Raw genomic sequence first — 16,467 nt, 5'->3', positions numbered from 1 at the left:
TTTTTATTTATTTTTGAAAAAAAAATTAAAAACTGGTAAGACTGGTATAAGACTGCACTTGTATTTCCTCTTTAATGTTTTTAAGGAGAAATCACTGTCAATGATGTCGACAAATAACTCTCCTTCTTTTTTAAACAGTTTTCAGCCAACTTTTGCAATTTCATATTTATTCTCTGCTGGTTTTTTCATATATTAGTGTTTTATATTATATATAATAGTTTCATGTACAGAAAGTGTTTGAATTTATTGTTCTGGTTTTGTAGTTTTGTACCTTGTTTTTTACTAACAAGTTGCTCAGCAGCCATGATGCAATGAACCTTACTATGAAAGAGAAAAATAGTATTATAATCCTCATTTAGCCTATATATTTTATTTTTTACAGTCGTCCCAATGGACATATCTAATTACTGAAAGGGAATGTGAGGAGTTATTTTATTAACACTATGTGAATGTGTGACTATCCTAAAAAAAAGGGGGATGTTTATTTCTGTGCTTAGAGGGAGCCTGCTGTACAGCAGTAGGTTGAAGAGAGCAGGGAGTCTTTTCATAATTTTTAGCTGGATTATTGTTTAACTAAACTAAACATTTTAAATTGACCAGTTTATTTTATTTAATTTTCATCATTTCTATCAGAGGCTAATTTCTGTTTCTGAGAATGCTGCTAGCTGACAGAGAACACTTCCACAGTAACTGTGACGTCTCTGATTGGTGCAACTTGCTGTAGGACTATGGGTAATGTATTTCAAACAAAGCTGGAATCCGTTTTAAAATCAGTCTTAACTGCTGCACATCATACCAAATAAAATGGCATCATCATCACAATGTGTACCTTTAAACTCTTGCATCATTTTCTGTTTCTTAATAAATCCTGCACACTGGATTGTGACTAACACTTCCAGGAATTGTATGGCTTTGTGCCTTGAATCAATGCCACTTTCAGTTTTGCATTTCTACAGTTACCTGCAAAAGGCCAGAAATAAACTCAAAGTAAAAAAAATGAAGGACATGCCTTCCTATGAACGTCATGTCTTCATAGTGCATCATACTTCACACATTTTGCCATGTGTGGATGGAGAACTACTACACTTGATCAAACTTGTATCCTTTGAATTTTGTTTTTTTTGCCTTAAGATTTTAGCTGTAGGGTCCTGCATAAATGAACTATTGGCTGTCAAATAAAGAGCAGTGTTGGTCCTTTTAATTGAGAGATTTATTCCCTTTTGTGTTTCCTCAGTTTCCTCACTTTTTTCCACCACTGTGGTTCACTGCTGGTTGATGATAAATTAGCGTCTGTAATATAATATCTTGCACAGATGCCAGCAAATAAAGCTTAAAGACAATGAAATGAAAAAACTGCTGCCATCAGGGATGGATTACTGGCCCGCAAGTGGTGCCAGTGCCCTGGGGCCTCAGACCACCAGCTCAAAGACTAGGGACAGTTCTCTGCAAATGCAAAAATTAGATGAACTAATAGCCTTATATGTAATGATATAAAACAAATAAAAGCCCCCAACATGAAGACCATACAGAAACATAGACTATTCCACGTTTTTGATAAATAATCATTGTGGTTACTTTATATTTTTCCAGCACTGTTCAGAGCATACATAAATACACATACATATAAAGGCAATGCGCAACATTTTGTCATGATGTTTGTGTTGGTTATATACAAGAAAAAACTGTCAAAATAAAGTTTTACATGACCATTTTTAACCTCTGTCTCTCTTAGAATTAAACAGGCTGTTTTTGTCACTGTGCCTTTAAGACTCATAAATGTAAATGACCTCTGTTCTGATTGGCTGTCCTGTATTGCCCAGGCTGAAACACTTTTAATTTTAACATGAGTGGGCGGGGCTACTATGTCATAGGAGGAATAGGCAGATAGGTGCTGGTTCTGAATTGGTTTTTGTGACATCACTGAAACAACGATTTCAAAACAGACTGTTTTATAGCTTAGTCTCCATGTATAGACTGAGCAGGCTGTGGGGTAAACAGTACATTTTGAAACTCTGACAGTGTTTAACATGCTGCATCGACCTCTATTATTGAATAAAGTGAGCAATTTTCAATGATATGGGCCTTTAAAGATGTTTTGCAGGTCTATTTTTTCATCATTTTTTGCGTTGTCATCAGAGTGTGGGGGTAGGGGGGGCCTCCAGAGGCTCTTGTGCCCAGGAGCCCCATGAGACCATGATCCATTCTTGGCTGATGTGGGGTTGTTTATGTTGCCATGGTTACGCCACTGTCAACCGTGGTGCAGTGTGAAATGCTCAAACAGTCCTCAGAGTTTTTTCTAGCTTTTCACTCCATTTGAAATTTTCAAATACCACAGGAAACATTTTCTATTTACTACTGTGATAAACTGTAAGGACTTGTATTGTGAAACCTGTTTGGCACCTTTAATACATTAGAAATGCAGCTCAAATGCTTTACGATACAAAGTAAAAACAACACAGAGAAAACAGAAAAAAATAAAACAGACAAATAATAAAAAATGCAACAAATAAAAGAGCAGAAAAGGGGACATATTAGGCTAATAATAATCAAAATTAAAGTTAAAATGCACGAGTCAAAAGTATAAACAAAAATACAACTAACAGAAAAGTAAAAGAGTTCAATGCAAAAGTAAATAAATATGTTTTAGCTGTTTCTATTCGATAATGTGTTCCAGATCTTTGGTGCATTAAAACAGAACACTGCCTCTGTGCTCTTATTAAGTTTCACATGAGGAATATGGAGAAGGCAGCACTAGATGATCTTAAAACTCAGTTTGCAACATAATCTTTCAGGCACTCAGAAATGTATGAAGGCGATAATCCTTTATCCTTTAATCAATTTAAAAACTAACAGTAAAATGACTCTAAACGAGACAGGCAGCCAGTGAAGTCATGCTAAAACTAGTCTAACATTATCTCGTTTTCTAGTCTGTGTTATTATTCTTGCTGCTGCTTTTTTCAAAATGGAGTTTGTTTGTTGTATTACAGTAGTCAAGCGAGAAAAAAGCCTGGATTAATTTCTTGGCTGCAGTGACATCACTCTAAAATCCCTAAAGACTTCCTGGGTAACATAGACTGGTGTATTCTCGGCTTGAAGACGCTTCGGCTGGTGTTTGAAACAGCTTGTTTTCGCTCCTCTGATATTCAGCCGATAACATGGCATCCGGGTCAAACAGGATAGAAGGAGGATTGGTAGGAAAAAGCAGTATATCTGGATTTCTGGGCGCAGCCAGGGACTTGATCGTCAGCTAATGTTGTGACTCTGGTGCAGAAAAAGCACAAACCTGCACTGGAGTTGAGAAACACTGATGTAAACAACCTAAGAAAACGATGTAAGACAGTGAGCCACGGTGAGCGAGCCACGACAAGCGAGCTTGCTGTTATACAGCCGCACCCTTAAAATCATTGGCGTTTCTATCAAACAACCATGGCGGCACCCATGGAGCTGCTTTGCTGGGGAGGAGATTGGGACTTACCGTCCGTTCACACAGAGTCTCTCATTGTGCTGGTAACTGAAAATGTCTGAAAATGCCTGTTTATTTGCGCAGCGAAAACCTTGCGGTTTACTTTCAGAGGCTTTTCAGCTGACGCTGGCTGAAGCGCTGGCTAGCTGGATAGCACGGTTAGCTGATCTGTCAGTAATATCAGACAGTTCTACAGAAGGAGAGCTTTATATCTCAGAAGTCATCGCTCTTCTAATATAACTAAATGATACGTAATAATTAGCTAACTGACTGTGATACTGTTCTTTAGCCAGCTGCCTAATTCTGTCCCAAGAAAGTTTTGACCTGGTTGCTTTATCAGTCAGACAATCTCTACTGCAGAGCTTCTTGTCCTCAAGGTCAGCTTATCATTGCCTGTCTGAGGAGCTGGAAGGTATAAACATTCAATAAACACATAAATATTAGCCAGCTGAGTTTCGTCCTCAGGGTATTAGGTTTAGAATTTAGATGCTGTGCTGTGGTGAAGTAGAAATGCTGGAAGATAACTAGTTTGTGTCAAACTAGCAGCTCCTTCTTTTTGTATATCTTTTGTACAGTGAGCTTCATTAAAGAGTCCATATCCTACAGTTTTATTGAGGTTCACTTCTAATATTCATGTGGGTTTATACCAAAAACAGTCATAATTAATTTTTACGTAACCGTTTCTAACCTCTCTTTATCACTTTGACTTAAGCAAACTGCTTTTGTTACCACACCTTTAAGATTACTATATGCAAATGACTCCTGTTCTGATTGGCTGCCTGTATTGTGCCTCATTCAAAATCACTTTGTGTTGAAACACTCTTTATAACTTCCAAATGAGTGGGCGGAGCTAACCTGCTGTGGGATTAATAGGCTGATTTTTGTAAATGCTTTGGTGTTTGGGCCATATTCAGAAACAGTTCATTAAAATGAGCTATTTTTGTAACTTAATTTCCATAGATTCTGCATGAAAAAAATGGTAGCAGTGAGCGAGACGTTTTGATTTTTTTTGACTGTTCTGTTTGAAGCAGAGGCTTTAAATGCATGATCTTTGTGTCATCAAGTCTGGGATGTAGTTTTATCACGATATGGCCTCTTTTATGTTAGCTATCAGGTGCTTTTGAGTATCGTTATTAATCTTTTGTGCACTGTTCTGCAGTTCATGTTGTGTTCCTCTGTGGCATCAATGCTTCTCTGCAGGTGTATGCAAAATTTGCCGGTGCCAAACTTACAGTGAAGCCAGTGGACTGGACATGGAGGACTATTACAGGTGAGAGTGGATAATTCACTGTAGGTAATTCAGTTATACAAGGATAATACACTGTATCAGCAGTCCTGTGTTAGTGGAAGTGATAATGAGCAATTGTATTAAATAATTTGTGTATTGGGATACACAAATTATCCCAATTATCCTGCTGGGGAGCTTTAGCCACATAGAGCATTAATAGCCACATAGAGATAGTGCTAGGCAGACTATGATAGATGAGGGTGTTTGAAAAGCCTTTTTCTCCTCCACTTTCACAGCCTCTATTCCACAGCTGCACTATGAGGGATCTTCAGTGACAGAACCTACACAGATTCTCAACGTCCTCAGAAAAAATGTATGTATCTGCTGGGTGATTCAGACATGGAGGTGCCACTTATCCTTTAAAATGTAAACTAAAAAATTAAAGAAAGAACATTGAATTTTGACATCAACTAAGGTTTCTATGCTGACAAAGAGATTATATTTTATTATAGAATTAATTCAGGGTAACAAAATGTAAAAAAACGTAAAATACTTGATATTTTACAAAAAATAATTAAATTTCAGTCTATAATTTGGGTAAAAGGGTTGTACTTTCAAATATCAAATAATGTCAAAGTTTTGATTTTGGTTGATTTTTTTAATTAATATGGAAGATTATATAGTATAACATTTACAAAAGTGCACCACAAATTATACAGAGGAAAGAAAAAAGGCAACAAAATGTAGAAAAGTACAAAATACAAGAAAAGTAGAAACATTTGGAAGAATGCATAAAGAGGAAAAAAAGAAGAAGTAAAATAAAAGTCGGTAAACTTTTCAAAGTGCTGAGAGTGTCAGCATGAAATTTCAGCATGAAGTGCTGCCAATAGCTACCACAGAATCTGGACACTAACTTGGTACAGTTAATATAATAATGTGTATATAATGAAACCAATGAATTGCCTTAGATTTGATTTTCAATTAGAAAATAATCTTTTAGTCACACAGAAAGAAAACACAGATACTATACTAATCAGACTAGAATGACAGAAAGTTAAGTCATTAAGTCATTGAATCCCAGAGTAATACATTACAGTACAGTTAAGTCTCAGCAACAAAACAGAAAGACGTGCCAAAACAAAACTCACCAAACTGTCAAAAAACCCAGAAAGCTCCCAGTAAAGCCCAATGAGAAAAACATTGATCTGACCCAGCTTCCTGGCACAACACCGAGTTCTGAGATTAATCCAAGTATTCCATGAACAGAGATGAGAGAGAGAAAAGAAAATTATATTCCTTTTGGGCTGATGATAAGGTTCCAAATAAACTTTTCTCCTGCCTTTTTTCTCCTAGAGATAGCTGCCACTTCCTTTTCCTTTTCTAGCTGAGTCCTGTGTTCTGTTTAAAAATCCCATTTCCTGTTTGATTGATAAGTAACTAAACAGAAAAAAATGAACAAAACAAAAAGAAACGAGACATGCGAGCAAGTGCAGTCACCCCTTCTGAGCACAATTAGTCACAGTTGACATGGGACATTGGATAAAGTGGGACACCTATGCTAGCACAGTCTAATTATAACTAGTGTATGTGCATATGTACACCACAGGTCCTCATACGTGACAGTGTCACAAGTCGAGGTCTGAATTTGATCAGAATCCACTCCCTGTTTTGTTTATAATTTTGTTTATATGTAACCTCAAGAAGCAAGAAATTTTGTGTCATATTTCAAAGGTGTTTGTTCTGCAGAGTTAACTGGCACTTTCTCCATTCACCAAACAGAGATTCAATGCAGACTACGAGCTGTCAGCCAAGCAAGGGGCCGACACCATGGCCTATATTGCGCTGCTGGAGGAGAAACTGCGGCCTGCTTTGGTTGGTGCATCCACACTTCATGCTCAAAGATTTGCTTGTCACTCTTGTCTGTGATCTGTGGACCTTAAAGAGTTTGTGTTTCCAGCTCCACACGTTCTGGGTGGACGCAGAGAACTATGTCAGCCTGACGAAGCCGTGGTTTGCTTCACGCTCTCCGTTCCCTCTCAACTTCTTTGTTCCAGCCCGACAGGCCAGCCTGGCCCTTTCTAGGATCCTTCTGACCAAAGCAGAAGCGCCTCTACATTCCATTACAGAAGTAGAAGGAAAGGTACTCACATACTCACAAACATTCTGCCATTATTTTTATTTCTTTGAAGCAACAATTTTTTTGTGCTACTTCAAAGAGGTGTTGGATATACAAAGTGAATATCAATATAGGTTAAATCCTCTCATCGTCGCTGTCCAAAGAGAAACATGTATCTCCATTTTTTTCGATTTTTACTTTTCTACATCATTTGAGCACAGCAGTTATCCTTTATAGTGTGTGAAAATATCATGCTGAATGGACCACCAGAAACACTCCAAAACTGCTTGGAATAAAATCTATTAACATTAACTTACACTGAAATAAAAGACCATTTTTGCCCTCTCCTGACTATATTGTGGATGCTGTAGTAAGTCCAAAACTATAAATGGGCTGTGTACAGTCTTATGCCAAAGTTTGAACACCCCTGCTCAAACTACATTTTACATTACAAATATTTGTTTATTTTCTAAGTGAAAATGAAATCCTCTACAGAGAACACACTTAAATATGAAATTTGTTAAACCAGTTTAGTATTGGACAAAAATAAAACATACAATGTTTACAGTAAATTAAGCAAATAAACAGTAATTGTGCGTTAAAGTGTGCAAAAGTGTGTTCTTTGCAGAGGATGTGTACTTATTTTCACTGCTAAAAAAATCTAATTTAAATGGGACATGTAAACTTTTGTAACTAAATATAGAAACATCAGAAAAATAAAAGAAAAAGAAGCTTTTTAGTAGCAAACTGTCTTTTTAAGGTTAAGAAGGATCCCACTTACTAACTTTCAAGGGTGTAGAAAAAAATACATAGATTAAATATTTGTATTGGTATAATTCATACTACTACTAATACGCACACACACAGTCAACTCCAGAAATGTAGGCACCCCTTCAGAAAGTGAGCAAAAACATTGATCAAATGTAGGTAATACTTTCAATGATTCTGTTTTTCCACAGATGTTTAAAGACATTGCTAACTATTCACTAACTAAAAATAATTCCTGCAAAAGTGTTGTTGTGTCATCGTTATAGTTCATGTCAAAAACCTAAGTGTCAAAATTATTGACACCCTTGAGGAATACTATATAAATTCAATTGACTGTGTGTGTTGTTGAGTGTTTCTTGCTTTTAGCATCTAGGATCTTTATTGTTGTGTATGACCATTTCCTGTTTCACTGGGGTATAAATATGAGGTAACACTCAGGTAAAATCACAATGTCATTAATCAACATGGGTAAATCCAAGAACTCTGAAATCAAATGAGGGAAAAAAAGTTGAAAATTGGAAAAAAATGTTGGGCTTTCAAAAATTGTGCTTACCGGCAATTGAAATTACTGGTAAGCACAATCAAGGCCATAGTAAAGAAGTTCTAAAAGCATGAGGCAGTTGAAATTTTGCCAGAAAGTAGAGTTTGCCAGACGTATCCTCATATTGCCCCCACGCACAGTGAGGAGAATGGTAAGAGAGGTAAAGAGAAGCCCAAAGATCACAGTTTCACAGCTGCAAAGTTTAGTTGCATCTTGGAATATAAATACACTAAAAATATATTTCTCTGATAAGGTAACATGTTGACATATTGTCCCCTGAGTAGAAAAAAAGTTTGCATAAAAGACTATTCCTTACCATCTACCACAACACTTAGTGTTAGCATCAACTCTTTAGCTCATCTGAAGGGGCAGCTTCTGATACTCAAGCACAATGACCAAAAGATGGCTGTTTTTGAATAATACATTGTTTTCGATTGTACACCCCTGTGAGCTGCTAAATTTCATGCTACCATGGTACCATGCACCAGTTACCCTGTTTGCATAGAAAGGTATTTAGTTTGTGAGGATGACTAAAGGCAAAAGGTGAAAAAGTACTGGGGTACAGTGGAAGACTAGTGTTCTGCATTATTAACACTTTGTGTTCTTGTTAGTTAATGCTTACAGGGTTGCTCAGACTAAATCCTTATTAGATAATGGAAAAAAGACAGAAATAAGTCAATTCAGCTTGCAAACCAAGTATTGTGAATGTACTTCATTTAATATGTGACGCTGGATTTAATCTGCAGCGCTGTGCTGTAGTGGCAGGCTGATTTAAACAGTCTCCGGGCCTGTCTGAACGCTGTCTGCGGTTTCAGAGAAGCAGATGGAAAAGAGTTTATCACCTAGAGGACCAGAGCTACTGAGCTCAGCGCAGCAAAAGTGCGTTTCAATAATAGACTAGAAACCTGCCAGTAATCTTAAAGGGTCATTTAATAATGTAGCCAAAGGACTCATTTTGACACAAGTCCAGGAGTCAGTTTATTTTAGAAGTTAATTGTCTTTGATTGTCAGTAATTCAGTGCTGGAATTGTTTGTACAGATCTACAGTGAAGCCAAAGAGTGTCTGAATCTGCTCTCTCACAGACTGGGGACCTCACACTACTTCTTTGGAAACACGTGAGTTCAGCTGTGATTAGTCATCTTCATCCATCAGCAGCTCTGCTGTTTAAATGTGAATATCCTCATCACGTCAGTGAAAGAAATGATTCAGATACATAACTGGGCTTTCAGTAATCTGAGCAAGATGACAGTGTTATTTCTTGGGAATGTTATTTTTAGAGGTGGCACTACTTTTTCTGATACCAAAAACTGAAGACCAGAGTATCGGCTACTTTGTTTTTCTAATCGATCCTAAACTTTAAAAATTGTAAAATATTTGAAGAACTCGGACATCTAAAGTCACCATCTAAAATATCGTATTTAAGTTTAAAGCTTAAACTGGTCTAATATCCTTTGTTACTGTTAGACCACATAAAGCTTCAGTTAAACCTAGTTTAGTATTTTTTGCATTTATTCTTTATGTTGCACTATATAAAGCAATTCTGTCATATTTGAGCGCATTTCTTACACAATTCCAGATTTTCAAGTCCTGAGAGAGACTTTTTGTTATTCTTCAAAAAACTTTTTTTGTAACTTTTGTAACTTTCTTTGTATGTGGTCTAAACTTTAGTTTTTTTTTTTTACTTTTATTTTAAACTTGGGCTAATATCTGACCACACCACCACCCCCTTTCAGGGACAGGAATAATCAGAAATATGTTCCTAATATAATACACACTGTTTACAAAAAATAAAAAAAAATCAATATTTTCACTGTTAAAGTACTGTAAAATTTAATGGTCAAATCTATTTAAAAAAAAGGTCAAACACAGTAATTTAACACTGCTGTTGTTAATGTACAGAAATAGAATGTAAATTCACAAAAGCAAATTATCACCTTTATACCTTTTTATTTCACAGACATTTGTGTTTATTTTAATCATTTTATTGTTATTATTATGATGAAATACTGTATGTCAAAATAATTAATTGAACTAGTAGTTCTATACAGTATTTCTAAGAAACTAAATCACAGTAATTTTACAGATTTTTACCATCTTTGAGAAAACAAACTTTTACTGTTAATAGGTCTGGTCTGGTGTCCCTGCTGCCATATATATATATATTTTTTTTTCTTTTCTCGTTTGTTTAAGAACATTCCAATGAACGTCTTAGTGTTTGCCTTATGATCCATCAGAAAATTTTGTTTTTTTAGGAAAGTTTTTGTGAATCTGTCCCAGATTAAATTGTCTGATCCGAAATTTTCTCTTGTATCAAATCACTTTGTGCCATCTCTAACTATTTTTATTCCCTGAAAAAGTCTCAGAGCCTTATTGTTTTTTTTTTTTCTTAGAATTTCTGATAGCTAACTGTATTAAATGAATGACATTATGCATGTTTATAAGTTAGTTTTGTCTTGGCATTAATGCCTTAGTGACCATATGCTGTGATTATTGAAACAGGAATACTTCACAAAGTGACCTGCTGAACTGGCCCGTTATGCTTATATTTTATGTATGTAGGCCTACAAGTCTGGATGCCTTTGTTTTTGGCTACCTAGCTCCTCTCCATAAAGCCAGTCTGCCCAGCGGTCAGCTCCAGCAGCATCTGAAACAGCTTCATAACCTCTGCCAGTTCTGCAGTACCGTCCTGAAAAACTACTTTGATGAGGCTGGCTCTGGTAAGACAACCAACTCCAATTAGTTAAATCCACACTTTCAAAACTGTTTATATGTATAACATGAGCATGGCTTTCATAAATTAGTGTTTTGTTTGTTTCTGTGTTTGGTGTAAGGGGTCACTTGTTCTTTGTATTGAAAGCGCCTGATCCATCTTGACCATTTGTTTTTGATTCCTTTCATTTTTCTAACAAATAGACTCCAAACACTCTCATCTGCTTGTCATAAATCATGACTGAGTCAGTTTCCTTTAACGCTAAAAGTGTTAGCCATGGCAGATGCTAAAAGCATGTGGTAGTCTAATCAAAGCTTTGTCCTTGACTGTGGGATTATTTTGGTTGACCTGCTGTGTCTCTGTGTTGGAATTCTCTGCACTAACACTTCTTCCAAATGATGGAGGCCTCCTGTTGCTTTTTGACATCTTTGGCCTGCTGTCCTCTTCTGATTCTCTTTCCATCCTCTCGCTAGGCTCTTCTCCCACTAGCCAGGATGCAGTCGATGCAAACCTCCAGAAACTGACGCAGCTTGTTAACAAAGAGTCCAACCTTATTGAAAAGGTCCTGCCTTAATCTGCTCATATTTTCCTTGTGATCATTTATAACATAGTAATAGTAACATACTATCTAGAAACAAAGGTAATTACTATAAATTAAAGTGATATCTTGACTATAAATCAAATTAGTACACTTTCCCCAAGTATAGTTGATGAGCCAAAACATATTTCGTGTCTCGAGTTTGCTTGTTTAGTTTAGCCTGAAGCTACGAGGCTACAGTGGCTGACAAGCAATGGAAGCATGGTGCAAGTGGCACAGCTAAAACAGCCTGAATTTGGTCTGTATTTGTTTTCAGTGACCAGATCCCATTTGGATTTTACTTGACTGCCTGAAAAGCCAGGCGTAAACGCACCAAGGATGCAATGTGATCAGATTACAATCAGATTTTTCATTGATCATTCAACACATCTGTACCGTAGAGCTGATTAAAGTCAAGGTTCAGCTTATTTAGTTTAGTGCTGGAGCTACTCTAGAACTCAGTAGTCACCCAAATCTTTTCTGTAAATACATTCACAAAACGTTTCTCTTCATCCAGAAAAAACTTCATCCAGATCTTCATTCAGGTCAGTCAGACTTGCTGATGTGGTTTAGACAGCGAAGTAAAATGCAAACAACATATACATTGACTTGCTTTTTAAATGGAAAAGTAAATACTGATCACAATGGGGACACATTTTAGTGAAAAGTGTAAAAGGAACCCAGTCAGCATATATCTGGACACGAAACACATTAATGCAAGCAGCCTCTTTGAGATAACTATGACATAACTCAATGATTTAGGCTTGAAGATTGCCTAAATCTGTGAAATTTATGCTTCTGTTACTTGCTAGCCTCTCAGCCCCAGAGCAAAACAAAAGCAGCAAAATTCAGACACCAAACACGTCTTAGTTGATTGACTAGATTTGGGTAAGGGGAAAATGTCAAATTATCACTTTAAACTAATGAATAACTTGTCCTCATTTCCTATTTACATTTTTGTAAATGCTAGTCTTTGTGTTTTTAGCTGACTGCTTTATGTGTTTTTCCGACAGATGGACGATAACCTCCGCAGTAGTCCCCAACACAGACCCAGCAGACCCCATAGACCTGAACCCAAACCTTCATCTCTGGCTACTGAGAAAAACTCAACCCCTGCCTGACACCCCCACCCCTAGAAACACCGGTATCTTCTATTGCCTATTTATTTATGGTCATATCTGAATGGCACTTGAAGCAGCCTCCTCAAGTGGACATCACTACAACTGCAGTGCTTCGTTCATTCAGCTGTAATGTATTTATATTTTTTAGTCCAGTATAGAATTCAAAACATGGGAATAGATTTGTGTTGTCTGTTTTGGTACACTGTCTTGAAAGGGACAAAAAATTAGGACACCAAATGTCTCATAAAGGGCTGATGAAAAGGTATAAAAAGGCATTCACTGTAATTGTCATTTCACACTTCAGCTGCAAAAGGAGTATAAAATACAGTCAGCTTAGGCAACAGCATTTATCAAAAGAGAACCATCTGGAAAAAGTGAGGCTTGGATCTTATTTAATAACTGAACTGATGCAATTTTAAAAGCTTTCAGTCAGCGTGCTCAATTAGTCATTTGGTCATTTGAGCTGTATCTGTATTTATTATATAGAATATTATTGTCTGTAATACTGTATCTACATATTGTGCTCAATGCAGCAATGCAAATTTGCCACTTTCCGGTGATGCATTATAACCCTTTCACTAACAAATTGTTTTTATGCTGTTTGCTTTGCAGCTGTCAACCTTAAAGGAATACTTTGTAGTTTTTCAACTTAATCTCTGATGCATATGTACCATGCAAATTTATATAATTTTCCATTTGCCCAGATGTAGTTTAGCACTGGAGCTACAAAGCTAACATTGCTAACAAACAGTAGAAGTCAGTAGTCACCCAAATCATTTCCTTGAGTACATCCCCAAAACTTCTTTCAAGCAGTGTCAAGGTCTTTTATTAAGCACAGACTTGTCAATGTGGTTTAGGACACACTGTGACTTCTTGTGAACTTTTAAAATTATCAACACATTACTGTGTAGCTGAATGCTGCAGGCAGGCATTTTACATAACATGCTGATTTCAGACTCCCCGCATAAGTTTCACGACATATGGACTCTAGACACTTGCGATTTCTGTTGTTTTCATTTCTAAACAAATATCTTAAGTTAGAAAATTCAAGATTAACAGTTATTTATGAATAGAAACAACAAATCACAAATATAATCTGCAATCTGTATGTCTGTCTGTGTGCTTGCAAAGAGGTGTCAGAATTTGGCACAACACCTGCTGTCTTAAAAGGCTGCTTGCTGCATTTATCTACTCAGTGAAGTTGTGTTCTTTTTTTATAGCTCACAGTAAGTTTTACTAAGAGTCTTAAACCAGTGGCTCTCAAATCCATATTTTTGCTGTCTCTCTATGTGTTGGGATTTGGGATCGGGCAAAGTTGTGGACCATCTTGTGAGCACTTAGTACTTCTTTGAAGACCATTGCTCTAAACCACATCAAGTCTGTGCGACCCTAATAAAGACCAGAATGCAGCTTGAGTGGGCTGAGAGAAGCTTTGAGGATGTGTTTACGGAAAAGATTTGGGTGACTATTGGTTTCTAGTGTTTGTTAGCAATGTTAGCCTCGTAGCTCCAGCGCTAAACTAAAGAGGTAATAATTTGACACAAACGTCCGTATGTCTTGGCTTATAGCCTACATCTGGGTTAAGTGGAAAATTGTGTAAATTAGATTTTTTGGCAAAACATTCCTTTAACATGAGCAATAAGTTCCCTGTACTTGGTAAAGAACAGAAATCCCACTGACTTCACACTTGGAAGGTTCAGCATCTGCCCATTGACTTCTAATATAAGTGTGTTTTTACATAACAGGTTTTCTGTTATTTTATTTAGCAAGTCAAAATTATTCTCCTTGGTGATTCACTGTATGATACTTTCTGCTAAAGGATGAAAATCTCTGGAGTATTCCTTTAATTACATTCTTACGCCTGCTGAAAAGATATTTTATAATGTTGATAGACAAACGCATTAATAAGCTGTATCCGTTATACGTTAGAAACAGGCAGATGTTTATATATACAAGCTGAAGCTCCTGTTTCCATTTGACAGTAGAGATACTGATGAAACCGTCTCTTCAATGTTTCACAGTAGCTATTAGGCCATTATAGTAAGAGTTTGACACATTTTTAACAGATTTGGTCCATGAATTGGTCCACAGATAAAACTTTACAGTGTTAGTGTCCACAAGTGCAGAAAATATGCCAAATCAGCAGAAATATGCACCAACCTCCTTTATATCCTCTACCAATCTTAATGTTGCAGCACTGACCAGTCTCTTCAGCTGTGAGGAGGACCAGATTGAGTTGGCCAGTTTAACTCGTGTCATCATTTCAAGGTTCTTAGCATTCACACTAATATAACACTGGAAACATTTAAGGGACCCCTGACTGTTACAACTTGTATGCTTTTTAAAATATGATGTTCAAACCAAATGGAAATGTTTTGTTTATTATAAAAACATGACAAATAGGCAAATCCCTTTACTAGTAGGTTGACATTGTGATGTCATTTGGTTGCACTGGACTCAATTCTGCTGAAAACTAAATAATCCAAAAACAATTCCTCTTGGAGAATGTTATGTTCCAGCTAAAGCTGGAAAGGCTGACTGACATTTGCCTTAAATTAGATATTTAGCCGGCTGTTCCTCACTTAGTGAACAAGACAGAGGGCAAAAATTTAAAAACAAAACTGGTGACCACCTATTTGAAGGATTTTGTCTATTTTTAATAATAAAGTATTTGGTTTGTACAACATATTCTAATAGTATTGTATATGCACACCACACTGAGGCTTACAGCTGTATGTAAAAGTTTGAACACCTCTGGTCAAATAAAAAAAAAAAAAATGTTTTGTTGATTTTCTAAGTGAAAATAAGTTAACAGATCCTCTACAGAGAATGTTAAATTCAGCAAATAAACAGTGATTGTGTGAAGGGTGTCCTCTGTAGAGGATGTATTAACGTATTTTCACTCAAAAAATCAAACTTTTGCGTACGACTGTACATGCCTTAACAGTCAGGGTTTCCTTTCACATAAGCTTTTAATTTCTTTAGTGTGCCTCATTCATCATAATGATCTAAATGTTATGGTTGAATCATTCCATTTTTTACTAATTTCACTGTGGTTTTCTTTATTTTTTCACTCCTGCCTTTTGAAGCAAATGGATCTTTAAATTTTTCCATGTAATCATTTTGTCATGTGCCTTTTTCTGTTATCCATGTGTAATTTATTATTGCTCTCGCAATTTGACTATTACTGAGTACGAATAACTTTGTTAGAATATTTTGATATATTTTGACATAGTAAGCATGCCTTAAGTACTCACTGGCAGTGTGCAGTCCTTGAGTTAATCTAAATTTCTGAGACAGAACCCTTAACACAAGGCCATGCACACCCACCAAAATCCAAAATGTACTTTTTCATCATCTGGATTTGCCTTTGTTTTATTTGTTCATCTTTACCTCATTGAAGTATGAGTTAATGCTGAACATTGCTTTGTGCAGTACTGTGTCTTGACATTCATTATTATGTATATCTGTAAGGATGTAAAGTCTCACTTTCATCACTTGTATTGAAAGAATTTTGAACAATGTCAGGTGGTGAAATGCATATGTAATAAAATTGAGTTTGTAAGCCTTGTCTCTGAAATTGAATCTGTTTGGAGATAGCATTACAAGCTAGTAGACAAGTGAAAAGCCAGAGGCCTCTAAGGAGTTAATCTAACCACAAAAATGAAGCCCAGACTCTTTGTCAATGCCACAAACATTTCCCTTGCGTGGGAACGGCCTGATATGAGCGTTTGCTCTGTGTAACTGTTATTTGATTAGACAAATGTCAGCATGGCCTTTGTTTCCATTGATTCATCCCCTTTAATCCTGCAGTAATGGCAGCTAACAAAGAGGCTGCTGTAAGGGTACCACATGGAAGCTATTACTGTTGTTACTGATCGGCTGTCGCACCCCAAACACAGCAGGGTGGGAACGGTAAAGATGACAGTCAAAGACTTCATA

General features: G+C 36.5%; 1 protein-coding gene across 2 annotated transcripts; it reads left to right on the top strand.

Moving 5' to 3' along the window:
- The first annotated feature begins 3,412 nt into the window (after positions 1–3,412).
- On the top strand, positions 3,413–16,090 carry mtx3 (metaxin 3). Of its 2 annotated transcripts, XM_036598909.1 has the most exons (9): positions 3,413–3,507; positions 4,664–4,733; positions 4,988–5,064; positions 6,471–6,563; positions 6,649–6,831; positions 9,156–9,232; positions 10,677–10,834; positions 11,301–11,389; positions 12,418–16,090. In XM_036598909.1, exons 1-9 carry the CDS (start codon positions 3,427–3,429, stop codon positions 12,523–12,525), a joined length of 936 nt encoding a protein of 311 aa, XP_036454802.1. In that variant the 5' UTR covers positions 3,413–3,426; the 3' UTR covers positions 12,526–16,090. The 2 variants fall into 2 exon arrangements, with proteins under 2 accessions (XP_036454802.1, XP_036454803.1); XM_036598910.1 differs by lacking the exon at positions 11,301–11,389.
- The last annotated feature ends 377 nt before the right edge of the window (positions 16,091–16,467 follow it).

This window comes from Colossoma macropomum, unplaced genomic scaffold (genome assembly GCF_904425465.1).
Source record: "Colossoma macropomum unplaced genomic scaffold, Colossoma_macropomum, whole genome shotgun sequence".
Classification (NCBI taxonomy): domain Eukaryota; kingdom Metazoa; phylum Chordata; class Actinopteri; order Characiformes; family Serrasalmidae; genus Colossoma; species Colossoma macropomum.
Note: the sequence above shows the minus strand (reverse complement) of the source record. Positions and strands in the feature narration are given on the sequence as shown.

Excerpts from the sequence above, each read along its gene's own strand:
- mtx3 (XM_036598909.1), top strand. The coding sequence starts at position 3,427 with ATGGCGGCACCCATGGAGCTGCTTTGCTGGGGAGGAGATTGGGACTTA. Across the intron at positions 6,564-6,648 it reads AGAAACTGCGGCCTGCTTTG|CTCCACACGTTCTGGGTGGA; the intron begins GTTGGTGCATCC and ends TTGTGTTTCCAG. Across the intron at positions 9,233-10,676 it reads CACTACTTCTTTGGAAACAC|GCCTACAAGTCTGGATGCCT; the intron begins GTGAGTTCAGCT and ends TTATGTATGTAG.